Source organism: Colletotrichum fructicola, assembly GCF_000319635.2.
Source record: "Colletotrichum fructicola Nara gc5 chromosome Unknown KSG_Nara_v1_contig07, whole genome shotgun sequence".
Taxonomy (NCBI): Eukaryota; Fungi; Ascomycota; class Sordariomycetes; order Glomerellales; family Glomerellaceae; genus Colletotrichum; species Colletotrichum fructicola.
Window position 1 is genome coordinate 3,817,039 of NW_027094057.1, and position 21,242 is coordinate 3,838,280.

The window sequence follows — 21,242 nt, forward strand, 5'->3', positions numbered from 1 at the left end:
AGGAGTGAGCCAAACACCGGTCAACTGCTTCACGACAGACGTGTAATTTTACCATCTTCTGTCGCCAACTTCAAACTTCAGAGGAAGATCAAATTTGACTTGCCTCATCTTATCGACTGCTGCTTCAATGATAACGTTTTAAGTCGGGAGAAGCAAAGGCTGTTGGAGCGGGAGGGGACGAACACAGGCGTGGGTGGACAGATATGTGTGCAAGTCGCACGCGCCGCCGTCCATATCCCAAGTACTCAGTGACCGATTTAAGGAATATTTTATGCTGCGGCCACTTCTGCAAGGCGAGGTTTGATCGTTACGATGGCGCTCTTAGTGCCTAAGAAACAGATGACGTCAAGACTGCTAAGCTCAATTTCCCTAGGGGAAGGGAAGCATTGACGGAGATTCTTCGCAGCGAATACGTGTTCCTACCACGCGCATACACCAATGAGAAAACCAGCATCAAGAAGTCTACATCATCTCGAACATGGACGATTGGCAGGACACGGCATTTTCGACGAGACACGTCCACAACCGAGTCGGCAAATCCAAAGCTGGTGGAGGCCGGGGGCGTCGACGTGGCCGGGCATTCGAAGTAAAACGAACATTTGGAAGATACGAAGTAAAATGCGCAAACGCGAAGAAGCTTGGCGATCAGATCAACATGGCCAAGAATAAAGGGCAGGCTCTTCTACCCACTATGGAGATATTCCGCCTTTCAGACGACGGCCGTGGGCTGTTAGGAAGACTATGTTTGCCTGCTGTTCTTGACGCAAGCCTGGTCTTGACCGGAAGCAGGAAGACTCTCGAAGAGCTGGTTTCCGGCCTCGAAGCTGGGGAGGAAATCACGTCGGAGTCAGAAGTTGAGAACGAACCTGAAGATCGGGCTGAAAATGAAGTCGAGTCTGGTGCTTCGGACGAGGAGCAAGACGCGGAAAGCGATGACAACGCATTTGTCTCGGAGGCTGAAACCAAGGAGAAGAGAAGATTCGAAAGTTTTGAGAAGAACAGCTTCAGGTCACCCAGATTCTGGTTCCAGTGGAAGGGTCAGGTGAAGTCGAATGCGGAATCGAGCATGGCCAAGTCTAATCCGGAAGGAAGTGAAACGGGCAGGGGATATGTCGTCTTTTCTGGAAACGACTGTCGCTCGTTCAAGGGCACAATCACTGTGGATGCCTTGCAGTGGAAGGATGTTTCTTTGTCTGGGTGGAAGGAGGTGACAATGCCTGAGAGGGACGTCGGCTTTGACTGGAAATGAAACACGAGGTGCGATCGAGATATCTTCACTTCCACGGATTCAATGTTCAGATAGACTGTTTCTAGCCATTTCCAAAAGATGGAAGATATGTGGTTTTTAAACTATTTCAGTTGACCAACAAGCTGGACATTCTTTCGAGCCAAGTGCATCCAAACTTCAAGCTACCACGACGAAACAATCTTCCTACGTATTATCATGGCTCCGCAAAGTGATTCTGTTCAACCCTCTCGCAGAAGACCACATGCTGCCTTATCAAGCGTTGATAATGGCCGCTACAACTTACGCAGGAAGGTACTATTGGTGAATTTGACTTTTCATCGACGCACAACTTTCAAGCATCATCAGACCCAACTCCCCTGTTCTCATCCACGACTCGATTGGCTTATGCTTGATCTCCGAACCACATGCTAACTCATTCACTCCGATAAGAGAGCAAAAGTATTCCACACCAAGAATGGTTTTCTGCAAGTATCCACTTCGACTATTCAAGGTGGGCTGAGGCTAACAAAGAACTTCCAGAGAACTGCCACCTGAGATACGTAACATGGTCTATGACCTAGCTCTCGCACGGAGCCAGATTACTATCTATTGGGATCGCTCCGACAAGCGCCTTCGACAAAATCCAGATTGTCGTGTCTTTGGCTCTTTACTGCGCACCTGCAAGACGGTCCATGCCGATGCCAGAGCTATGCTTTACTCAACCACGTTCGAGATCGAGGACATGGAGTACCTTGACATCTGGCTGCAAAGAATCGGACCGAGAGCTGCCAACATACGCGCAATCAAGCTGTCGCAGCCTTTCCAAGGATCCGGTGCTCGCCAACACCCCATACTTGGAAATTTCCCGCTGTGGAGCCAGAAGGACTACAGGGCAACTTCGCGACGAGTTGCTCGACTTCTTAGTCACTGCGAAAATCTTGAAAATTTGGATTTGGGCTTCCGATATACCCTGAGGTACCGGAACACAGCCTTGATCAAGACCAAAGGCAATCCCACACGCTGGGAAGTGGAGGCACGTCTTCTTGCTGAGATGGTGTTCAGCGATTTGTTGCCCCTCTTGAAAAAGACCAAGTCTCTTGGCAAGACCTCAGTTCAAGTGGCGAACCTGCCCAAGATTCATCCAAAGAATTTCGAGTACATTGCCCACTATCAGTATGTCACAAACGGAGAGCCTGAGCAAGAGGTGGCTCGTCATATGAAGTTGTTGGTCGAGCGGTACATTTCAGGTTGATGGTCATTCTGTAATAGCGTGTTGCCCAGATGGCTTTTGTACGCCAAAGCATGGTCACTCTCGAATCACAAATACCTAGTAACTTGGAGGTAAAACCTACTGTGACTGAAGCATTCGTTGCATGTTTCCAATTTTGCTTCCTATCCCCTGTGTGCCGCATGTTGTTGTTGTTGTCCATGTCAAACTTTGCTTGAATTTCGCAATAATAAGCCTTCAAAAGTCGAAACTGGCAAGTGGAGTTTCATCACGCAAGTCATGTCTGTGGCTATTTTGACTCTTATTGGAAACCTTGGTGTTCGCTTTGCCCCTACACAGGAAGGTGTTGTCCGTCCCTCAAGGTGTTGCGGCGAGTGGCACACCTTTCCCACCACCAAAGGCCGGATTTGATGTCCAGATCAACCATCAACGATTTTCTTACCTTCATCTTCAAAGCTTCCGGTACTGACACCAAGCAGCGTTCCAAGAATGCCACGACGGAGCGGCAGGGCGCCAAAAAAGGCAGCTTCGCATCACCCTCGGCGATCTTCAAGGGTGAGGCATAGTTCCCTTCCGTAATATATGGGGCTTCTACAACATTTCCGCCCAATTTTCTTCCACTCATATTCAATATCTCTTTTGTTCTTCTGTGGGGCGGTCACTAATACGTTGTATCGATTGCAGAAAGCTCAATCTCAAAAGGTTGATGCGAGCCCATTTCCATTTCTGTGAGGCTCCCGAGGGCGCAAACCATATGGTTGTTTGTATTGACGGCAGGAGAAAACTTCCTTTCGAATTGCGGCTTATGGTATACGACCTCGTTCTTTGTAAGCCACTCAAAGTAGATGACCTCCGGGAGGAGGGTTGCCGGTAAGGTGCACTTGAAAGACTCGCAGAGATGGACCGCAGACAGCTAAAGTGCGGGACTAGTATCAACAAGAAATACCAGCCAGAAGAGAATTGGTCCTCTGAACCGAAGCAACCTCCGATCCCTGTCTTTGAGCTATTCTTTAGAATATTCGCCCGGGGATGTCAATCGCGAGAATTATCGGGAGTATTTGGGAAAGATCGGACGACTTCTCGTCGAATCGACGCAACTCCAGAAGTTCAGCACTTCGTTTCGATTTGACACCACCGGCATCCGTCTAAGTCATCCACCTACCGACGAGTCCGAATCCAACCATTGGACTCTGGATGCCTGCAAGGTTGCAGAACTACTCTACGATGGCTTTCGACCATTGATCTCACGTGCGATATCCAATGGCAGGCCATTTGAGGACATTTCCAAGATTCTGGCACCATGTAATGAGTCTTTTCGCTTTTACAGGATAGAACGCGAAAAGATATTGCACGAGTGCACAGAAGAACAAGCCAACGAGGCCAAAGCGGCAATGGTTGAACACATGATGTGTCTGCTGAAGAGAAACATGTTGTATCGGAGAAAGGAAATTCCCAACCTACCTTAGTTGATAGAGTTGAGGCAGGCATACGGATGGTTTGGAATGGGCGAAATGACTACTTCTTGGTTTCTTCGATTCTTTTGGGCAGTGAACGTCTTTAGAATATCAGAGTAGCGCGACTTTATGACAGTCTTGTGCTTTCCGCGACTTCGCGAGTTGCTCGTAGTGGGAGTACACAGTGCTGGCAAAGTCTGCTTTGCTGTGAAAATGACGCGATCACCTTGATGAAAAAATTGAAGAAATGTGAAATGATAGAAGTCCCAGGATCTTCTAGGTGGTTGGGAAGGGTCTTGACCTGTGGTTAAACCTTCATCAATATTAGACAAGGCCAACTCAAGTGCCTAGTCAAAAATACGCCCACATGAATCACGTTTAATCCAAAGTTGCTTCGTGGATCAACAACCCTGTTAGTTAGGGCTAGAAACAAGACAGTAGAACTCAAGAGATCAAAGCAATCTCTCAAGGTAAGTGGGGTTTCAAGTTTTCTTGTCACTTGTGGCCTCGAATGACGTTTTCACCTGTTGTGAATTTGATTTTCTAGCACATCACCACAAGAAGCGCTGTGCTGCAGTCAATTAACTAAAATTCTTCATAATGTCTCGACGCAGCCGTAGGCTGCTTGGGCTGACACCTCCGAGTCAGCCGTTTCCAGTTACGAATGAAGCCGATGAAGATGATCTTAACCTTTCCAAAACAACGCCCAAGTTGGAGAGAAAGTTTCCCGAACAGCTAGGATACTTGACCAATGCTGAATCACCAAAGGAGGTAAAGTGGTTTCCAAGATTCATCTTGGGAGTTAGCATTTCCGAGGCCCTTTCATTGCTGCTCGATTCCGTCTTTCCGTCTCCTGCTTGGTATTGCTGCTGCACAACAACTCACACACACCACAGCCAGATGATTCAAAGGACCCCGAAGTTCGCCCATCCTCATTGTTGTAAGTCTTCAGTACCCTCAATTGCCATGACCAAAGTCTTGACTCCCCTCATTAGAAAACTTCCTATTGAGTTGCGATACATGATTTACCAACTGGTTGTCGTTAATCACCTCGTCATAGAGGGCTATGAAAAGGAAGGCTGCTGGTAAATGTTATCTCATGGGACTTTGCGTACTAGAAGCTAACAGTTATGGCCAGCATCAACAAAGAACATGTGATAATGCCCGGCCCTTTTTACCCGACTGCTTCTCTTTTGAGAACCTGCAGGATATTGCACGAGGAGGCCACCAAATTTCTATACTCGAGAGACTTTTTCGTAATCCAGCACCCTCTTGACTATACGTATCTGCACACTGGTCAGATGGGACGTCTCTTAGGTTGGCTTGAGAAGATCGGTCCCAAAAGCCGGAGCTATCTACGATCTATCACGTTTAAGACTTATCGCGAATTAGGCTTTCGAGGGCCCAGAAAGAGCGGTGGTGATGCAAATTATCGAATTCGCTCAGTCATGGTTGCTAAGCTTTTGGCGAATTCGGCGAATCTCCAAAGGCTCACAACTTTACACACCTACAACACGAGCCCAGTTACACGCAGATGGGCTCATCCACCTTCAAAAGAATCCAAGTCCAAAGACTGGACCCACAGAGCCTGCATGATCGCGGAAATCATGTACAAAGATTTCGGGCCGATGATATCTCAGGCGATAGAAAGTGGCAAACCCCTGGATGACATTCTAAAGCTTTTGATGCCTCGCGAGAAATCTTTCGAATGGTATCACGTCGGAAGACGCATAATGCCGTCAGCTCGCTGGACCCAGAAGCAGGTAGATGAGGGAAAGGCAGCTATGGCTGAACATATGATGCTCCTGTTGGAAAAGAACCTTGCGTATCAGAGACAAGAAGGCTGGGTTCGGAATTAGATCCGAGGTCTTCAGCTGTACTAAAGACAGCACGCAAGATGTGGCCACGCGAGGAAGTTCACTCTGGGAGACAACTGCAATCAGCTACGGAACAAAAGGAGCAGAACACGACTCCTTCATTATCCATGCAGCTTAACTAATAATCCCCCCAAGTCCTGAACTTGTTACATCCAATACAGACCTAACGTTAAGCACTTGTGCCATGAGACAAACTGAGACGTCGATTAGTTCATCAAGGTGGACGACTCGCAGGCTTCACAATAAGTTTTTTGTTGTTCCTGCAGGCACGTATTCATAACAGCCAAGCTGCCACTTTCGACGGCCGTCCAAATCAAGTAATAGCCGCCGAACTTCCCGAACTACACGACACATCTGGCAACCTGACTCGCACAAGCTTTCATGTCACTCGCCTCCCACCCAGCTAAACCCGCCGGGGAGGCGGAGCCGATGGGGCCGAGCACCGGAGAAGGTCCGTTCGGGGCTCGGGTGGGTATGGGACTCTCAAACAAGATACGATTTCGTCCCATCCAACCTCCGGACGAAGACGCCCATTGGCGGTAAGCATCTCATCGCCAATTGAACGTCATCGAATGTTAGGTTTGAATTCTCGGCAAGCATACTTCTGTACACGAAACACCCAGTAAACAACCTAGCCAAAGGCAGAATCCTTCAAAGAAACTGATCGTCGTTTCTTGCTTGCGCTACTGTATCGAAGGAGGTTGGCACGGTAGGATGGCTTCCATACTTTCCTTGAACTGGACCAATGTTGGCTGGACCTTTTCAGGCACGAAACCATGGTGAGATTGGGATGGTTCTCGGAGCCGGTCATGGAAGCTGTCTCGCCCGAACGAGTCTGGAAGTCGCATGAACCGGCGATGGCGACACACGGCATCCCACTGCCTTGCATGTTCCCCTTTACAACTTACCGGGTAGTCGAAACCCAGTGAACTTGCAGGCATGCCGATCTGACATGTATTCTCTCATGGGGAACTGGAAATGAACCGGATTCGAGTCATGGGCAGACACAAGGATCGTAGGAATATCCATGCTCCGCTTCTGAGACCTCGTGGGATGGAGGGATGGGCAACTTTGCATCTAGCGGCAACTCTATCTCGCCGAGCACTGGGCACACGTTACCGCCCACCGGTCACCTGCTGGCTATGCCTGTGGGAGCGGTTCGGTGCCGGTTGTTAGCAATTCGCTTTCCAAAGGTTGAATTTCGTCCAGCAAAAACCTAGCGGCATTCTTTTTTGATGATATTCAAAGTCTAGCGATTGCTAGTGATCACGCATGTCCTTGGCTTCACAGCGAGAAGATGAACCAGAGACCAACTCGACCCTGTGATAAGTAATGAGATGGTATATCGGTAGCGACGATCGCTCGAGCAGACCGTTCACACATCGCTCTCGGCCTCGAATAACGTGAGCCCCGCGGCGGGCGAGGGTTCCCTGGGGGCGGGGAAGAAGGCGGACAACGATGGATCCTACCGACGACGACCCGACAATGGGGACGGTACCGAAAATTGGTGGCAGCCCCGTAGTGACAAACACGACATTGCCAGCCGTGAATGCCAGCGAAACGAGACAGCCGCTTGTCATCGGGGTTACGTTAACTGCGCTGTTCTTGACGTCTGTCGTCACCGCATTGAGGATATACGTCCGACGGTGGAGGTTAAGAAGATGGGGGCCTGATGATACTGCCCTTGTTTTCTCATACGTACGTATTTTGTGCGATTTGGGTTGGAACGACGATGCTGACGGGACTGGCAGGTCCTTGTATTTGTTACCGGCCTGTTGATGCTAATCAACACACATTACGGAGACGGCCTCCATAAGGCCACCCTCACGCGCGAAAACTACCTCAAAACTCAAGAGATTGCCATCGCCGCTGTTGCCGTATACCAAGCTGTAAGTTGCATAACCAGAGGTTCCGTCGGACAAGAACCATCCTGGGAGAAGAACGATCACTAAACACTATACAGGCAATGCCCCTCATCAAATCCACGTTTCTACTTCAGTACCGACGAGTCTTTCCACTGCCGCCATTTCAAAAGCTTTGCAACATATTCTTAATACTCATAATGACCTTCGGGTTCACGCAGGTGGTGTCGCTCTGCTTCGCCTGCGTTCCATTACGAGCCCTATGGGACCTCTCAGTTCAGGGCAAATGCTTTAGGTTATTGGACTGGTGGTATGCTGGATCGGCGATAAACCTGATTACAGACATCATCATCTTCGTTATGCCCGTTCCTCTGCTGAGGACTCTTGCCGTGCCATTGAGACAAAAGGTTGTTCTCATGGCGACGTTTGGTCTCGGGTTCTTGTACGTAAAAATGTGGCAAGGTTCAGGCGGCGCTTGGCTAACGACTTTGACAGCACGTGTGCAATATCTGTCATACGACTTACAACGCTCAAGTCGTCGGCGACATCGACTGACCCGACGTACAATACCGTCGTTGCCGGCATATGGTCGATAACAGAACTATGCTGCGCCATCATCTGCGTCTGTATACCGACCCTGCGGCCGTTGCTGGGTACCCAGAGCCTGAGCCCGGTGATTAAACGGACGTATGTGCAGAGGAACCTGGAAGATAGCGCAGACACGGAATTGTACACGCAGTCCGATGGAGCCACCACGTCACAGAAGAGGCGATCTCGACCTGTTTCTCACACATCGCAGCACGCGATCGAGGATGCAGAGAGTCCTCGAGTCGTGGACGAGTACGCTCGAAGCTTGTCTGGGGTGACGATTCCGCCTGCGATACATATCGATGAGGTCCACGAAGCGCGGACGGAGCTGAGGACCCGGGATACTTTCAAGACGCGAGAGGAATTGAAAGCGGCCATGACGATGACTTTGCCACTGACGAGGGTCGACACGGATGACGGCGTCGAGTTTCTGATGCTCGAGGCACCGGGCCATGAGCCGGAACTGCCTACGCCGCTGAAGCCGCCACCAAGACGGCATACGGATAGGGGGAATCGGCAGAGCCAGGGTGATTATTTTGGAGCTGTTGTATGGGAGTCATCGGGTGAACCGAAAGCTGAAGATTCGACCGACGTGAGTCCAAAGGATCAAAGGGATGGCCCGTCATGAAAAGTGTTTGGTGGTCGACCATTCGGATCTTATCGGGCGGCGAGTGGATCGTCGGAGTCTTCAACGCCCAGGACTATGGCCGCCATGTGAGTATCTATTGCGTCCAGGGAGCATTTCCGGCAACATCTAGCAAGCGGGCTTTTGGAATATACTGCTCGGCGGCCGCTATGAACGACATGGCGGATAGGTGACGCTGCTGTTCTGTTGAGACATTAGCACAACTCGACGACGAAGGACATCAGTTGCCTACCATGAAGAGAGTAAAATCCGAGAAGAGAAACTGATGGGGAAGTTTCTACCGCTACCGAAGTCCAGCAGGAAAACGAAAATGGTGAAAGAGACTCATGTCGGATGATAGCTCCAGGGTGATAACCTCAGGCTACCTCCCTCAGGCTACGTAGTCAAACATTGACAGGTAACGAGTTGGACGCTAGCGCACATCGTTACCGGTTCGAACGAAGAACTGGATCTCATTGGATCATAGTCCAGCGGAAAACTTCAGCCTAAAGTCTTCGTTGCTAGCTGGCCGTCAATGCTGTTGGGAGCATTGGACTCACTATTCGGAACCCCGAACTTGCGATACCTGATCCGAACATCCGGACTGCCAGTCAGCAACCTGTACTCGGCGTAACGAACCCTCAAAGTCAGCTAGCAACATTAAACTTACAAATAAGCATCTTCCCTGCCTGACGAACATCTGGGGTCGAAAGGAAGAACTTGGGGATAATCCGGCAAACGGCACTGCAGGCACTATGACAACGCAGAACGCCATCAACGAAGAGGGAAGGTCATCAACCACGCCGACCGAGAGACTTTTGACGGGCTGAAAGTATGAAGTATTGAAAGTCGAATAGATAAGAAGAAAAGTCCTGATTATCGACAACCTAAAATCTGACGTGCTCTCGTACGTGAGCCAACCGCCTTCGTGAACAAAGATTTAGAAGCCGTCTGTCGTGGCAAAGCCAATATCACCCGGAAGAAAATTTCTTAAAAATCGGATCCTGCAACAGAAAGCCTCTTCCTGATTATCAATAATCTCCTAGCAATCAACATCGAAACCGAGCCTCATACTCATCTGTTAGCGCCCAGCCCCCATGCACCTCGCTTTCTCTAATACCAGAAACCTCATGTGCCCCCACACCTGAGCGCAAGGCGCATTTCCATCCCATGCAGAGGCAGACTCAACCAGGCCCGCCAGATCGTCCCAAATGACACTCCGCGCCAATCTGTTGCCCGCCAGAGCCCAGAAAACGGGGCCCGTCAGGGGTGCGGGTGTGACAGTGTGCGGTCGTTCCAGAAGCCTGGGCCCAGCCTGCTGGCGCTGCTGGCGTGTCACCTCGTCTTGGCAGGCGGCAGTGAAGTTTTGACAGACGGACAGGGCGGGAAATTATGGAGCCCGTCAGACATGAAAAGAATCTCAGCATTCGAAGAATGAGTCGAAGAAAGGGCAGATCCGTCAGTAGGGGGAGAAGACCATCCATGGGTTAACTCTATTCGGTGGATACGCGTATGCTTAGATGTTAGTGCTATCAATTCGGCCGGTGGCTTATGCAGTGGGAAACCGAGACCGAAGAGACCATTTTTGGGGCTGTGTTCCCACTTTGTGCAGGGCCAGGGAGGAAGAATAAGCACGTTATCCAGTATTAGCGCCAACGCAGTGAGTGTCTGGCCTTGTTTGTATTACTGCGTAAGATAACCACAATTGCCCAACCCGCCCCCTAAAAACCGAGACCGAAACAGAACCACCGCAAATTGTGCGTGAGAAGATCCGTTCCAGCCAGCCCGCAAACCCGCCGAAAAAAGAGGCTGCGGCTGATGGCTGTGCTTGTTCCCTGGAGATTGACGAGCGAAAAGGCCCGGTGTTATGGGAATTGAGGTATCAAACTCTACCGAATACGTGGAAAAGATGCAATGCGGATTTCGTCTTGGTATATAGACGGCCGCGAGGCCCGGCGATGTGTTGATGTTTTTGGAGGAACACCAAGACACTCAAGACAAGACAACTCAACCCAGTCTACAAGACTCAAGGCTCAAGATTTCCAATTCCAATTTTCCCATTTGCCTTGCAAGAGTCTGATATCCGAACATCACCGATCTTGGATACCATCAACACCACAAAGATACCCACTCCGACCCCATTTCGAACATCACCAACATCAACACCGCCAAGATGAACGCCCTCTTCTCCAGCAAACTCAAGTTCCCCATCCACATGGTCCAGCTCCTACTCGTAGCAGCGGCCCTCGGTCTCTCAGTAGCACGCATCTTCATGCCGAACCGTCCCAGGGGTAGATCAGGCACAATGGCACTAGGCATGGTAAGCCTCCTCTTCCCACCATCCCCACCTCCAAACCAACACTCAGCTAACACTCTCCCCCCCACAGTCCGCAAAGTCCCTCGCCATCATTCTCTACCAAGTCCTCACCGAACACGTCCCCGCCTTCCACCGCTGGGCCTCGCTCAAGGCCAACCTCATCCTCAACGCCATGGAGATCGTCTTCTGGGCCGCGGTCGTCTACATGGGCATCCAGTCCCAAACCCAGCAGTCCTGCATCGGCACCTCCTGCACCATCGGCTGGGTCGTCGTCGTCCTCGGCATCCTGCTCTCCATGGTCGCCGGCTACGCCACCATCATCGCCTGGCTCGACTTCCGCTACTTCAAGAAGAACGGCGTCCGCCGCGGCGCCATGGGCCACGACGCCGCGCCCCTTGAGAGCCGCTGCGAGGACCAGAGCGTCGAGAGCGTGCAGATCCAGGAGGTGCGCCGCGAGCAGAGGAAGAACGGCGAGGAGCAGAGGTACGCGACCGCGGCGTACGGACAACAGACCCAGGGATACACCCACCAGCAACAGCAACAGTATGCGCAGCAGCAGGCGTACCAGCCGGCGTACCCTCAGCAGACATACGGACAGCAGTACACCCAGCACGGATACGGAAGACAGTAATTGGATAATAGACGGGATAGATGATGACGAACATGTGCGGAGCAATTCGCGGGGAATCAAGGCGGCGGGTATGGTAAGGGATTGTTTCATTTGTTATACCAGCGAAGCGGGTTTTGTGAAAGGGGATCATGCACGGGAACAGCATGATCAAAGGCGGGCGTAAACAATAGAAGGGGGATTCGGGATCATCTCCTTTGTAGAATCATTTACACAGCGAAACCTCGATCAGAGGCAAGACAATGAGACAACTTGAGTCGGAAACAATTGCCAGTCGCGCATTTGCAACAAGTCGAAAGGTGAACTTACCAAGCGATCATCTTCTGTACCCATCCCGATGGCCACCGCCAAGCAAGCTATTGAGAGCACCACTCAATGAGAACTTATTCGGCTCCTGCGAGCTGCGACGTCTGACCTGGCCCCGAGCCCGTGCTCTGTCCATGGCAACCCGCCTCTCTTCCGCCCGGGTCAAGACCGGTCCATATTCAGAAGGTCGTCGCCGGCGGCGAGGTCCCTGGTCGGTGCGAGTGCGGGAGCGGGAACGGACCCGAGATGATCTGCGTCTCGAACGCCCGCTCTCATCTCTGCGTCGGGGTTGCTCTGGAGGTGGAGCATGCGGTGATACTGGCGATTCGACTCGTACCTGCTCCTGCTCAGGGCCCTGATCCTGATCATACTCTTGCTCAATCTCCCGCTCATACTCCTGCTCATACTCGTGCGCGTACTCCTGCTCATACTGCTCGTACTCCTGCGTGTGCGCATGGCCTTGTTCATACTCTTGCGTATGTGCATGGTCTTGCTCATGCTGATGCTCATACTCCTTTCGGTTGCCCCATTCGCTGAGACTCACCTGTTCCTCTTCACCCCTCAACCCAGCATCGTAAAACAATCCCACAGCCTCGGGATGCGCCGTCATGAAGACAAGCCAAAACCTCTGGTCCCTAATTGTCGGGATGTTCGCATTCCTCAAATTCATACCAAACTTGTTGACGCCCTCCTTACACATCTGCTCCAATAGCCAGATGGCATCGCCTCCTAACCTCTCCTTGTACCGCCAGCTCTGGTTGTACCGCGGATTGATGTACACTTGTGCAATCTGTTCGAGTTGAGCTGCCGGGGTCAAGACGGCCGTGGTAACATCATCACACCCAAAGTTGAAGTGACAAGCGTCCAGCCGTTCAAACCTGTGATTGTCGTCTGTCTCGAGGTACTTCACCTGGATCGTCCACGTGTCTCCATCGACGGGGACGCCAATCTCGTTGGGCTTGGATGGGTATAACATCATGCCGCCGGCCACGGCCCATGAAGCCAGCACGTCTCTAGTGTGGGATGGGCAGACGATGCTGACGTGCGTTGGCTTGCGTCTGTCACAGCCAAAGGCCACCATGGCGGCCGTGCCGCAGACGGCGTACTGCACATGGGAGAAGGTGTGCCCGATACGGTGGAGTACTTCGAACAAGGTTGAAATGGACATGCGAAGAGGCGGTGATGGAGGGAGAGAGACATCGGTGTACTGGCTGTCTGCGATAGATGGAGCATATTGCATGGTTGCGGAGGTCTCTAGTAAGAAAGCCTGGTAGCTGTAGTCAGACTTGGGTGAGGGTAGGGGAGGGCGCCGTTTGTATCGCCAGTATGGGGGAGTCGGAAGCAGACTGAAAGCTTTGATCTTCTCTGCGCGAGAGATGGTTGAGGTTTTCACGCGGTCGTTGCCTGGAGACTGTGTAGCAGATCTGGTGGAATGATGTTCGCTGGCCTGGCTAGGCGGCCGAAGACGGGGGAGACAAAAGAGACGGCTGAGGGTGTTCGAACGATAGCGACGTCGCATCCCGTGGACGTCTGAGGGATTCCGGAGAAGGGGTATTTGACAAAGTGCTTGTTGCCGAAGATTGCAGTGACGCTTTTCGCGATTTGATTTAGTCTCTGTCATGGTCAAGTTGGTGCTGTACACGATATAAGTAAAAGCTTGAGAGATGCCCGTCCACTACTTGAGTGTCTGAGCACCGTCGTTGTCTCTGGACAATGGAGTAATAGTAGCGCTTCTACGTTGTTCTGGACCATTATCAGCCACGAGAGAAGAGCGGAGAATATCGGAACTGGGACTTGTTGATGAACAAAGAACCGTCCATAACCATCTCGACCACGGCGGTTGTTCTTCAATCCGATGCAATTGGTTTTGTAAAATCGTTCGTCTTATGCCTGGCGGGGTCTCTAGTCGTTGCGTTCCCAACCACCCAAACGCCTAATCGTACAGTTCCGGTAAAGTCCTGATATCCCGCCTCTGGACCGCCCCCGAATTGTGGCCCGTTTCCACTCACAACTCCTCCTCCACGTCCATCGAATCGCCGTTTGATTGGCCCTTGGCACCGTCCTTTTTGGGCATCGTCGCCTCCTTGTCGATCATCTGTCTCGACACGGAAACGATGTTGTCCTCGATCAACTGCTGGCCGACGTCTTCCAAATGCTTCTTGGGGTCGAGCTTGCCGACGTAGCGGGTCTTGAGCTGATCCTTGGTGAGCTCCGTCTCCTCCTTGACGCGCTTCTCGTAGCCCTCGGCCAGACTGACGAGACGCTCCAGACGCTCCTTGTTGCATTCAGCCTCGGCCCTGAAGTCGTTCATCTCCAACGCCTCGGTCCAGACGTGCTTGTGCAGGTTCATCAACATGTTCTCCTCCAGCGCCGTCTTCCGGTAGTTGATGCCGATCGAGTAGTAGTGTCGGTTAAGGCCGTGAATCAGAGCCTGGATTGAGGGCTTGTTGAGGTGTCCCAAGTTACTTGTGCTCTGACGAGGCTCTTGACCAAGCATGAGCGACTGGGGGTTGATGAGGCGGAAGGCGTCAATGACGACCTTGCCCTTGACGGATTGGATGGGGTCGACGACGACGGCGACGGCGCGAGGGGTCAGCTGCTCGAAAGACTGCTGGGTGTTGATATCGACGGAGGAAAGCCAGCATCCGAAACCAGGATGGGAGTGGTACCAGCCGACGACGGCTTCGGGTCTGTCGATTGCTAGTCAGTAATGGCTTCGAGGTCGCCTCGAGGTGCATTCCTACCTTCCGGTTTGTCTCAACATGTCCATCATCTTCATTTGAAAGACAGGGTCGACGGCCTCTACACTAACACCGGTGCCGCTCTGAGGCATGGCAAAGACATCCACCACGCGCACCGTGAAGTCGTCGACAAACTCTCCCAGCATCAGACCCATGACTTCCATGGGAACACCAGCGCGGCCGTGTCGCAGCATCTTGAGGAGGGCGAGGGAAGAGATGTAGACGGTCTCGGAGTTGTCGATGAGCTGTGTGTTATCCTGCATTCGAAAATTAGCACGTGGTCGAGGGCGATGCTGTCGTCGGAGCTATCCTGGTAGCTTCAGAAGGTGGGATGCTCTTACCGTTCCGGGCTGGCTGCCCAGGCCACCGAGGCCTTGGGACTGGAGCATGTTGCGGAAGCGCTCCATTGTGATAATCTGTGTACGATGGTGGGATTTGGTGGAAAATTCGGATTGGGGGTGTCGCGGGTTGGGAGTGTTCGTTCGTAGAGGCTGCGGAGGGAGGCGGTTGAGGTGATGGAGTTGGATGGAAGCAGCTGGCTCGTGAGTTGTTGACGACAGCTCTGAGCAGCCTGGCGAAAAAGGACCCGGCGGAGCTAGCCCGGTCCGGTACGTACCGCACAGCTGACAAACAGTCACGTGTGGCTGAGGTCCTTGTTTTTCTTGATCAACTGTCACGTTAAAATAACCATTATTGTTGGATGATGTAAATTGTCGACTGGGTAAGTTGACTTCAAGTATTAATTTGAGCTTGTTGCGCGTCGTGATTCGATTGTTAAATGACAATGTCGAAGTACCTAGGGCGAGGGGTTGTGGCTTACCGCCTTCGCAAAGCCACAGGTGGGCTGCATTCGTGCATGCGCCCAATCCCAGCCACACCGCCTGCTTGATCCGGGGCCATGCTTCAGGTTCCAGGTCGGACATGGAAATAATAATGATAGCAAGACCAAAACAAAATCTCATTTTGAATAAAAAAGATCATAAGTCTGATGAGCATTAGTCTCTTCTTTTTTATGAAAATAAACAGAATGCCTGATGTGTTTCCTGCTCCTGTCGGCAATGTATTCAGCCCCTCCATCCAGCATCTCGCCGTCTCACCACTGGCGACGCTGATTGGGCGATGTCGGCTGGCACCTCCCAGCTGCTGCTGACGAATCAAACAACACTGTTGGTCGGAATATCTCACCCGCCGTCCCTCACCTCGCTGTGATCCAATTACCTCATTGGACGAAAAGCTCCTCCAACAGCCTGCACCCCTGGCCTGTCATCCGTGGCGCCCATTGGCCTGACTTTTTCGGTGCACCCAGCCTTGGGAAATCTGGGGCCGAGCCGATCAGAGCTTCCACGCCCACGCGCAGCCTTCGCTCGCCTTTCCCATCCTCCCCTCCACCACCACTCCACCACCAAATTCCAATCATCACGATCGATCGAATATACTACACAACCACAGAATATTCCCAACGACCGACGCCATGTCACCTCTTGGATCGGTGGCCCTGGCCAATGGGTCTTCGTCGTCCCCAAAGAAGGTCGCATATTTCTACGACTCCGACATTGGCAACTATGCCTACGTTACCGGTCACCCCATGAAGCCGCACCGTATTCGCCTTGCCCACAGTCTGATCATGCACTACGACCTGTTCAAGAACATGGAGATCTACGTACGTTACGCACCTGCGAACCCCACGCGATTGCTGCTAACTTGTTATTGGTAGCGCGCAAAGCCTGCGACTAGGGGTGAAATGACCCAGTTTCACACGGACGAGTACATCGACTTCCTGCAAAAGGTCACACCCGACAACATGGACGCCTATCAGAAGGAGCAGGGCAAATACAACGTCGGAGACGACTGTCCCGTCTTTGACGGCCTGTTTGAGTTCTGCGGCATCAGCGCCGGTGGCAGCATGGAGGGCGCTGCCCGCCTCAACCGCCAAAAGTGCGACATCGCCGTCAACTGGGCTGGTGGCCTCCACCACGCCAAGAAGAGCGAAGCCAGTGGTTTCTGTTACGTCAACGGTACACAAGACCACTCTATCATGCCCGCGACGCGCGCCAGCTAACAGCCTACAGACATTGTCCTCGGTATCCTCGAACTCCTTCGATTCAAGAAGCGCGTCCTCTACATCGATATTGACGTCCACCACGGAGATGGTGTCGAGGAGGCCTTCTATACGACCGACCGTGTCATGACCGTCTCCTTCCACAAGTACGGCGAATACTTCCCTGGCACTGGTGAGCTGCGCGACATCGGCATCGGTACCGGCAAGTACTACGCCGTCAACTTCCCCCTCCGCGATGGTATCGACGACAACTCGTACAAGTCTATTTTCGAACCCGTTATCGAACACGTCATGAAGTTCTACCAGCCCGAGGCTGTCGTTCTCCAATGCGGCGGTGACAGTCTCAGTGGAGACCGTTTGGGATGCTTCAACCTTAGCATGGAGGGCCATGCCAACTGCGTCGGATACGTCAAGAGCTTCGGGTTGCCCACCCTTGTTCTTGGCGGTGGTGGCTACACCATGCGTAACGTCGCCCGTACTTGGGCATATGAGACTGGTGTTCTTGTCGGCAAGCACCTGCCCAGGACGCTGCCTTACAATGAATACTACGAAGTAGGTTCTCTGTAATGCCGTCGCTGTAACATGGCTAACCCTTCCTAGTACTATGCACCCGATTTCGAGTTGAACGTCCGACCCTCCAACATGGAGAATTCCAACAGCTTCGAATACCTCGAAAAGATCAAGGCTGCCGTCATCGACAACCTGCGACACACACAACCCGTCCCCTCCGTCCAAATGCAAGATGTGCCCCGCCAACCACTACCTGGTGGCATGACGGACGAAGAGGAGGCCGAGTTGAACGACTTGGACGACGACGAGCACCCCGACGAGCGCATGACGCAACGCCGCTGGGAACAGCGCACGAACAACGAGGCCGACTTCGAAGACAGCGACGACGAAGATATGGAGCAGGCAAACGGAATCACCCGCCCTCGTAACGCAAAGAAGCGCACGTTCCGCGACTTCAAACAAAAGGAGGCCGAAGCCAACAGCAGCGCTGCGTCGCCCGTCAACGGAGCCGCCGACGAGGAAGCCCCCAATGCTGAGCCGATTGTCGACGCCGATATTACCCTCGAGAACCCCGTCGACACAGAGGAGTCATCGGAGAAGGCTGCCGAAAAGGAGGCTGCTCCTGAAGCCCCCAAGGAGATCGTCGACGGCGATGGAGATGTCGGCATGGAGGATAGCGTCGATGCTGACGAGCCCACGACCACCATCAAGAAGGAGGAGACCGAGGCGGAACCCGCGAAGGTGGCCGAAAAAGAGGATAAGGAAGATAAACCTGCATCCCGCAAACCATCTGCCGAGCCAGCTGAGCCTGTCGCAACAGAGACGACTGACAAGGCAGAGGCTGCGGAATCCACGGAAGCTGCTAAGGAACCTGCAAAGGAGGCCGAGAAAGAAGCTAGTAAAGAGCCCGAAGCCGCAGAGCCAGAGAAGGCCGAAGCCAAGGAACCTAATGCGGAAGAGCCGGCTGCCGAGGAGAAGGAGTCTGCCGAGAAGGACAAGGAGACCACCGAGAAGCCAGAAGACAAGGCGCCGGAACCCGAAGAAGACAAGATGGATGTGGACGAGAAGCCCGAAGACAAGCCAGCGGACAAGGAGTAGGGTGACTTGTCCCCTAACGACGCATCAAAATGCCGCATGCAATGACGAGATGCCAGAGAGATATGTTGGGCACGTGCTGAGAAGAAAAAAAGAGGCCAAGCATAGGGCGTTCAGGAACGGGTGGCTTTTCCAGGGATCGGCATGGAACCTTCTGAGGGGTCATGATCTTGCTTTTGTCTTGTTTGTTTTTTCTGGTGATACTCTCTTTTGCTCCATTACCTTTGTCGGCGGCATAGTATCCGTTGACTGTATCATAGAAGCCAGGGCGCAGCAGTCATTTTTATAGTGATTCCGATTAATATTTTGCTCCAGTTCTGTCTCTCCTACCGCAGGTTGCTTGCTACGTGAAATCTCCCACAAATCAACAAACTAAGTGAAGGCAACGCCGTCGTCGAGGAGTCCGGGTCACTCGGTGCCCAACCGAGCGAGCCACCGTCCAGCTCTTGGCGTTCGCGAAAAAAACGGACAAAGGTGGTCGTCATAGCAGTATCCGCTCAGCCAAGATATCCTCGTGAGATGGAGCCTTCCCAGCCCGAAGCCCGTCAGTCAAATAGAAAGAACAATAATCGCATGCAAGGCAGTTCGCCAGTCGCCTTGCTCGCCTCTCCCACCTCTCCCCGTCCAGACGTCGCCTTCGACCCCTCCTCAGCTTGCCCACTATTCACGCAAGAACCATGCAAAATGACCAAAGTCGAGTGGAAACGATCTTCATCAGCTGAAAAGGTTAGCGAGAATGAGCCGTATCCCGTTGGCCAGCTACTTACCCTTTTCTAGCGAATGCGTCGACATCCCAATACACTGATGGAGTCGTAAAGTTTGGCGCTGTCCTGGTGCCGCTTTGAGACTATAAGTCGAACATTAGTTGGTTGTTTGGTACGTCCTGTGTTCCGGTGCTTGACTGGTTGTGAGGAGTGCGGTGATGGCTTGCGGTCCCAAATCCACTAGTGCTATCTGAGGTCTGACGGGTGATGCCCGCTCGATTCAGACTCTCATTCTGAAGACTCGTTGCCAAATCGGAAGACTCAGATGACCGCATACTGTGAAAATCGTCGAGTAATTGAGCGAGGTCACAATCCAGAACGGATCGCAAGCACAGTTGCAATCATTCATTTGTCATTTGAACATCTCCTGAACGCTTGGCTGCTTCCAGCGCAGTACTTAGAACAGCCTGCGAACGATTCCGGCAATAGCTCTCAAAGAAACAAATGTCTTCTGAGAGAGACACGTCCATATATGCGGTGGAGGGCTTTTGGTGTTCTAGAAAACACGATGTTCCAAATTGTAAACCATTGTTCCTCTTCAGAGGATTTCTTATCTGGCTTCCGAGATAATTGTGAGCGCGGACGGTATGTGACGCCATCCAAAGCCGAAGAGGGCGTGCAGTGGAGGCCACCGATGTGATTGATATGCTGTTGGGGAGTTTCGCCCCGAAGAAAGATTATTGAGCATTGATCACAATAAAACTCAGGTGCGTGGTTGCGATTGATGTGCTGCTTCACATCCCGGATTCGGCGGAGCGTCATCCTGAAGCAGCGTCGATGCTTTTCCGGGTCGAACTTCAAAAACGGACAAGCAAGTAGTCTGGATCAAACAGCTTTCCCTCATTTATAAGGCGTCTTGGGAGAAGAATCCTTGTTCGGGTCATCCTCGTCTCCAGGTGGATGCTTTCGCTTCAGGCCCAACTGATGGCATGGTCGAGAAGAAATTCTTCATGTGCCCGGGAGGCTCTTGTGACCGTTATTCCGGAGGTATTGTTTGCTCTTTGTGTCTTGGAATTCCCGTAGCATACGGAACTTCAATATTTGGCATGAATCCTTCGTGCCGCAATCTCTAAGCTCCGATGCAGGAGTGGAGAGAAGGGCTGAGTATTTCCCGAAAAGTCCGATATTAACAATATGCATAAATCAAGCCCTGAATCCGAGGACTCGCCGTTGCCTGAATTTTGGATAGTTGTGGGATGTTCATCTACTGGGACTTTTGGGCTTGATGTCCGAGAAATGATATGGCTGTATGCCGTTTGGTGTCATTGTTGGTTTAGCTAGTGAGCTTTCCACAAGCCTGTGGACTCCGTGTTTGAGAGGAACAATAGTTCGATTAACGCCTTGAAGCTTCCCTGTTTTCAGCACATCTGAAATAAAAATCATGAGTTAGTGCACAGCATAATGATATCTGACTTCAGAGTTATCTTAACAGATGGCATTTACTCACCTATTGCTGATCCGATTCCATTGCCGCCGTCCACGATATGACGACAAGTCCGCAGAATTCTTCCATCGAAGACCTTTATTTGTCCACCAGAGTCTTGATGCAATAGCTCGTGGCAATCACACGGGTTCTCCCTGGCTTCACTGATATGCCATACAATTACATTTCCAGTCTCTTGGACGAGGATAAGGCTTGCCTTCTAATCCTTGGGTACCAGTGCTGTTGTCTTTGACGTATTGACAGAGAATCCCTGCTATAACGTAAGAAGCTTCTCCGGAGAAATTTCTATCCCATCGTACCCCGCGGGTCGTCGCAACCCGCGACGATGGCGGGGCTACCTGGCAACATCTGTGGTCAGAGCTGCTATTTGTAACAGGCTAGGCCTGTCACATGGGATGCTCTCGGCTATGTTCGGCACTGGAGTAAGACATCAAGGGATAGGATATCAAGGGATAGGATATCAAGGGATAGGATATCAGGGTCGAAGATAAAAGGACATGTAGATGCAGCTGAGAT

The 21,242-nt window shown here is 52.0% G+C and overlaps 8 protein-coding genes across 8 annotated transcripts; 5 read left to right on the plus strand and 3 right to left on the minus strand.

Moving 5' to 3' along the window:
* Window positions 1–478: 478 nt before the first annotated feature.
* Window positions 479–1,249, plus strand: CGGC5_v012783 (uncharacterized protein; the record flags this gene model as incomplete). The annotated part of the gene is made up of 1 exon (XM_032036675.2): window positions 479–1,249. The coding sequence occupies one exon, from the start codon at window positions 479–481 to the stop codon at window positions 1,247–1,249; it is 771 nt and encodes a 256-aa protein (XP_031884499.2).
* A 544-nt stretch (window positions 1,250–1,793) lies between these two features.
* On the plus strand, window positions 1,794–2,480 carry CGGC5_v012784 (uncharacterized protein; the record flags this gene model as incomplete). Its single annotated transcript, XM_032036674.1, has 1 exon — window positions 1,794–2,480. The coding sequence occupies one exon, from the start codon at window positions 1,794–1,796 to the stop codon at window positions 2,478–2,480; it is 687 nt and encodes a 228-aa protein (XP_031884498.1).
* Window positions 2,481–7,245: 4,765 nt separating this feature from the next.
* Window positions 7,246–8,865, plus strand: CGGC5_v012785 (Satratoxin biosynthesis SC1 cluster protein 4; the record flags this gene model as incomplete). Its single annotated transcript, XM_032036672.1, has 4 exons — window positions 7,246–7,485; window positions 7,539–7,676; window positions 7,751–8,091; window positions 8,145–8,865. 4 exons carry the CDS (start codon window positions 7,246–7,248, stop codon window positions 8,863–8,865), a joined length of 1,440 nt encoding a protein of 479 aa, XP_031884648.1.
* A 2,170-nt stretch (window positions 8,866–11,035) lies between these two features.
* Window positions 11,036–11,810, plus strand: CGGC5_v012786 (uncharacterized protein; the record flags this gene model as incomplete). The annotated part of the gene is made up of 2 exons (XM_032036671.1): window positions 11,036–11,182; window positions 11,250–11,810. The coding sequence occupies 2 exons, from the start codon at window positions 11,036–11,038 to the stop codon at window positions 11,808–11,810; spliced, it is 708 nt and encodes a 235-aa protein (XP_031884649.1).
* A 465-nt stretch (window positions 11,811–12,275) lies between these two features.
* Window positions 12,276–13,353, minus strand: CGGC5_v012787 (uncharacterized protein; the record flags this gene model as incomplete). Its single annotated transcript, XM_066152754.1, has 2 exons — window positions 12,276–12,407; window positions 12,451–13,353. 2 exons carry the CDS (start codon window positions 13,351–13,353, stop codon window positions 12,276–12,278), a joined length of 1,035 nt encoding a protein of 344 aa, XP_066007968.1.
* Window positions 13,354–14,118: 765 nt separating this feature from the next.
* Window positions 14,119–15,261, minus strand: rpn11 (26S proteasome regulatory subunit rpn11; the record flags this gene model as incomplete). The annotated part of the gene is made up of 3 exons (XM_032036669.1): window positions 14,119–14,803; window positions 14,858–15,111; window positions 15,196–15,261. The coding sequence occupies 3 exons, from the start codon at window positions 15,259–15,261 to the stop codon at window positions 14,119–14,121; spliced, it is 1,005 nt and encodes a 334-aa protein (XP_031884655.1).
* A 1,064-nt stretch (window positions 15,262–16,325) lies between these two features.
* On the plus strand, window positions 16,326–18,521 carry RPD3 (Histone deacetylase RPD3; the record flags this gene model as incomplete). Its single annotated transcript, XM_032036668.1, has 4 exons — window positions 16,326–16,514; window positions 16,569–16,869; window positions 16,924–17,465; window positions 17,514–18,521. 4 exons carry the CDS (start codon window positions 16,326–16,328, stop codon window positions 18,519–18,521), a joined length of 2,040 nt encoding a protein of 679 aa, XP_031884656.1.
* A 711-nt stretch (window positions 18,522–19,232) lies between these two features.
* Window positions 19,233–21,074, minus strand: CGGC5_v012790 (uncharacterized protein; the record flags this gene model as incomplete). Its single annotated transcript, XM_066152755.1, has 6 exons — window positions 19,233–19,236; window positions 19,286–19,365; window positions 20,621–20,649; window positions 20,730–20,822; window positions 20,890–20,976; window positions 21,026–21,074. The coding sequence occupies 6 exons, from the start codon at window positions 21,072–21,074 to the stop codon at window positions 19,233–19,235; spliced, it is 342 nt and encodes a 113-aa protein (XP_066007987.1).
* Window positions 21,075–21,242: the final 168 nt, after the last annotated feature.